The sequence below is a fragment of the Priapulus caudatus genome, unplaced genomic scaffold, assembly GCF_000485595.1.
Source record: "Priapulus caudatus unplaced genomic scaffold, Priapulus_caudatus-5.0.1 Scaffold343, whole genome shotgun sequence".
In the NCBI taxonomy this organism is placed as follows: Eukaryota; Metazoa; Priapulida; class Priapulimorpha; order Priapulimorphida; family Priapulidae; genus Priapulus; species Priapulus caudatus.
The window spans coordinates 129,611-134,227 of NW_014577404.1; the positions used below are offsets into that span (position 1 = coordinate 129,611).

Genomic DNA, 4,617 nt, shown 5'->3' on the forward strand with positions numbered 1-4,617 from the left:
AGAGAAAGAGAGAGAGAGAGATGGAAAGAGATGGGGGAAATAAATGTAATTTAGATATAGATGGAGATAGACAGTACCCACGTGTGCGTGTCTCCATGTTTGCGTGCGTGCGTGCATGCGCGCATGTGTATAAGAGAGAGCGAGAGATAGAGAGAGCGAGAGATAGAGAGAGAGAAAGAGAGAGCGAGGGAGAGAGAGAAAAATAGAGAGAGGGAGGGAGGGAGACATTCGGCGCTCGAACATTTGGCGTGTACACTGTATGTACATTGCAGGTGAAATGATACCTAGGCACAATCAGATCTTCGCGACTAATCAGTTCTTCTACGGTCTCAGCATTCCCGAGCCAGACTACATGGTGAGTGACCATCTTATTTTCTATTCACGTCAGCAATGACTTGTTACTAAGCACTAACAATCTACAGCTACAAAATCATCGTAATTGTTCTATTTATGAATCAATCTACTACACCATGACCCATGCTCTTGTCATTCATTTCAACGTCAGATGTTCATTAAAAGCATATAGAATAAAAATAATATAATAAAACAGAATTAAAAATATATTTGAGTATATTTGAAATATTTTGAGTATATTTGAAAATATATGTTGAGTATTTCGACATTCGAGAAATCACAATATAACAGTATACCGTTTCCTTACGTTGTCACCTTTAGCGCTATATATTGTTGGATACACTGCAGCAGGGTGAACGCCATGACTAGGTCGTTCATTGACATCCTGAAAGCGAAAACGCATGCAAAGCAGACATCACCACGTCGCACGGCGTTAGATCAACACATAATTATATTCGCATTAATTAGTGAGCAGAGGGGCGGTCAATGTTGCTGCGATATTAATGCAGCGATCGACCGCTGGTTGTCAGTGGCGACAATTGTGGAGGTAGTGGGAGTTATTTTTGGCACACACCGCGTCGGCTGAAAAGCCATCAAAACTGCTCATATGAATGTATAATCTGTATAGCCCCTCCTTTAATTATGTCATATGTTATTTGTTATTGTTATCACATACAAGATGGGAAAATGCAATTTGAATTATGATTTATGATTTCTTCAGAAATCATCGCAATCTCAAGCTATACAGTCCCGCAGAAGATTTCTTAGTGCATAGACTCCGAATGTATTCCTAGTTTCCATCATTATCGAGATGCGGGGTAGAATATTTGTGTAGTTTGAGAGTTACGAGTTAGGGTTAGGGCAAGGGTTAGAAAACGAGTTGTTCCCAAATTTATTTTTAGGGCTGTTTGGAAATCTATTGCTTCAGGATCGCATTAGCAAACATGTGAACTTCGTCCGTTATTCCGGATGTTTATATTTCCGTTAGTGTACGTGCCTCGCTATAGCGCCCTGCATGTGGATACCGCGCGGACCCCGGCGACTCTATTTCAGTATCGGTACCATGCATCCGCCAAAGCTCTATCGCCTGCTGGCTACATCGACGTATACAGTTGCCAGGAATGTATTTAGTAGGTGCGGTTGCCTGGAGCCAGGTGATTGGGGAACCAGCGCGTGTCCACTGCTGCGGCGGGGCGGGGGGTGTTAGCAACCACATCGACGCGCGTATGCCCGTCACGGAGGGAAACGAGATATAAAAGCAACTAACGCGAGTAACAGCGATCCCTGTGCTGTGAATATGAGACGCCTGTTATCATAGACCCGGATATACCCAGGAGTAAATAATTGGTACCCACTCCGCATATTCTCCTGACTCCTATTCTCACATATTCACGCATATTCTCATATACTCCTGATATCACCAGTATCTATAACTAGCAGTTTCGATAAACACCGTTGTAGTCAAATCAAGGAGTCATATACCGGGATATGTATGGTGCTGCATTCCCGTAGCTAACAGTTGCATCGTGTTATAGCTGCGTGTCTGTGTGCGACACGGACACGAACACAGGCACTTGAAGCGTTTCAATAAAATATAATGCTAAATAAATACGAAATTTATTTACTACTAAATTCTTAATGTTTCTATACTCTCTTTCACCTATTATTGCCGACAGTTTCTTGTAAATTCCGTCCAAATCCTCTATGTGGAACACACGCTACCAGCCGCCATTCCTGACGCTGCACACTGACACTTAAATATATAGTGTGTTACAATACTATAGTGTGTGTATACACTATATATTTAAGTGTCAGACAAAACAGATAAATAGATCATAGATTTCGTATTTATTTAGCATTATATTTTAGTGAAACGCTTCAAGTGCCTGTGGACACGAACTTCTTAGAACATATCTGTGTGCTTAGTTAACGTTACCTGTCGTGGAGGAGGCTCGAGGCAATTTCACTAATAAGGAAATCCGAGCACGTGGGAGTGCGCTCGTGGCTCCCTATCAGCGTTTATTCGCAGGTTTTGGTAACATCAGACAAATGAAGCTGCTCATGTTGCCTTTGCTCTTTACTTGCCCTTTAAATTGTTAACTCCTATTTACGCATAAAAGTCGTTGCAGGTTATAAAAAACGAAATAATTAAAATAAGTACGTTTACAAGGTGTAGGAGTTGATAGTGATTTTTACCTTCTTCGAGTTTAATTGTTATTACGTTCTATCTTGCAGGAACCGTTGGAGGTAAAATTTCCAAACATTAACCATGCAGCCCTGCATTTAATGAAAGTAAGTACTCCTGTGTAGTTACAGTAGAGTGACTTTCAGATTCAGTAAGGAACAATTAAGGCGGAGAGGGATCGAGAAGAGGAGTGAAAGGAAGATAACTAACGAAATTGTAGGGTGGTATTGGGATGGATGTGGGCGTTGTAGAGATAAGGGAGTAAAAGCAATTGAGTAAAAGAAGTATGATAAGCTGAAAAAAGGCGAGGTGGAGGAGATGGAGGAGAATGTATAAACCGTACTATTTCTTCCAAGTAGGGACTAAAGCCCCCGTCAAAATGGTGTGGGCGTGTGGCTCATAACTCAAAACGTGGGTTCGATTTTTCTGTAATTGAAGGCGAACAAAAAATCCGTAACGAACGGTCCGCTCAGACCATTTCTAGCGCAAGATCTGGTAGGTGGCAACCGATGTTTCCTAATAACAAACGGGCCTACCATTACGTAGATTCGCCGTTGTATGAACTGGTATATGTTGTTTCTAGTCTTTATACCTTGGCGCTACCTTGTCTGTAATTACACCACCGTCTATTGACACTTTCTGCGACAGAGTTTACATTAACCAGGTGATCACTGCACACGTGCCTCAGTTTCGTAGGCAATATTACAACATTGGTTGTCACCAAGTTACTCCTGACGTCAAAGAATGCAAGTCCGTTACAGTAGGTACGCTGCGATGATGGCAGGCCTGTGATAATATATAGATGATGGCGGTGCTGGATACCCACGAGATTCGATCAATCATTTTAATGAGTATATGAGGGAGCCCGTATGCGAGAGAGAGAGGGGGGATAACACACGGGAGGTGGCTACTTGATTTGCGAGTGCAATATTGAATTATTCAGGTGCGCATGAATCGTGATTAAAACGCAGCAACCCAGACACGGTGTGGCAGAAATCCGGCTTTTGAATTTAGATCAGGGAAACTCACTAGTCATGGCGAGGGATTGTTTCTTTGGAGCAGTATCGATATTCAAGGCCAACAAGGCAACCGTAGGCGGGAAATTAGAGTCTCGGTCCTAGGTCGGAGAAAATGTTGACGCCAATAAACGAAATGTTGTGCCTGTTGCTCACCGTGTGCGGGCAACAGTGGCGAGTGATATGAGCCTGTAGCTGAAGTGGATACTCGGTTACGTGGATACGTTAATCCCCGTGTGCGGTGTGGAGCTCGTATTCCGGTTAACAACAATATACAGTTATTGTGTTATAGACTAATAATTGTTCATCTATGGTGGTAGTATCTCGTGACAGGACAAGAGTTTCAATGCGTTTCTGGAGTAATCGTTAACGATGGATTCATTAGTACCCAGCAGTTACGCAGGAGCCGAGGTTCGGTACTGGAAACATCGTTTACAGCAATACCCGGAGTTGTTAGTCTCATGTGATAGACAATACAGCGGTTGATATTTTTGCGAGACAGTTCTTCACAGCAGTATCCGGAGTTAGCATTCTTCAGTGACAACACACCAGATTAGAAGTCATAGCTAATTAATCAGTATCACGAACGTGATATGTTTAGTAATCCTCTACATTAAACCAGATTTGCGCGCTTGAGGCGCTGTGTACAGGTAAAGATTCACTCAAGGACGTGTTGTTACGAATGTACCGATACAGTAGCATAATAAAATCACTATACCGACACACCGTGATGAATAATTTTTTTCTCTTTATTACTCTTCAAATCATTAAGATAGAGAGAGATATGTATGAATGGGTGGATGGATGGTTGGTTGGATGGACGGACGGACGGACGGAGAGATGGATCGATCGATTGATCGATAGATAGATAGATAGAGAGATAGATAGGTAGATAGATAGATAGATAGATAGATAGATAGATAGATAGATAGATAGATGGATGGATGGATGGATAAATGGATAGATAGATAGATGGATGGATGGATGGATGGATGGATGGATGGATGGATGAATGGATGAATGAATGGATGGATGGATAGATGAATGGATGGATGGATGAAT

The 4,617-nt window shown here is 42.2% G+C and overlaps 1 protein-coding gene across 4 annotated transcripts in view; it reads left to right on the plus strand.

Annotated features, from left to right (window-relative positions):
* The window catches only part of LOC106809295 (cyclin-dependent kinase-like 1), a 39,256-nt gene that overhangs the window by 29,988 nt on the left and 4,651 nt on the right, over positions 1-4,617 (plus strand). For all 4 annotated transcript variants that reach the window (XM_014812332.1, XM_014812331.1, XM_014812333.1 and 1 more), the window contains 2 exons: positions 273-355; positions 2,590-2,646. In XM_014812332.1, the coding sequence (XP_014667818.1) occupies positions 273-355; positions 2,590-2,646 (140 nt within the window). The remainder of the gene's footprint in view (positions 1-272; positions 356-2,589; positions 2,647-4,617) is intronic.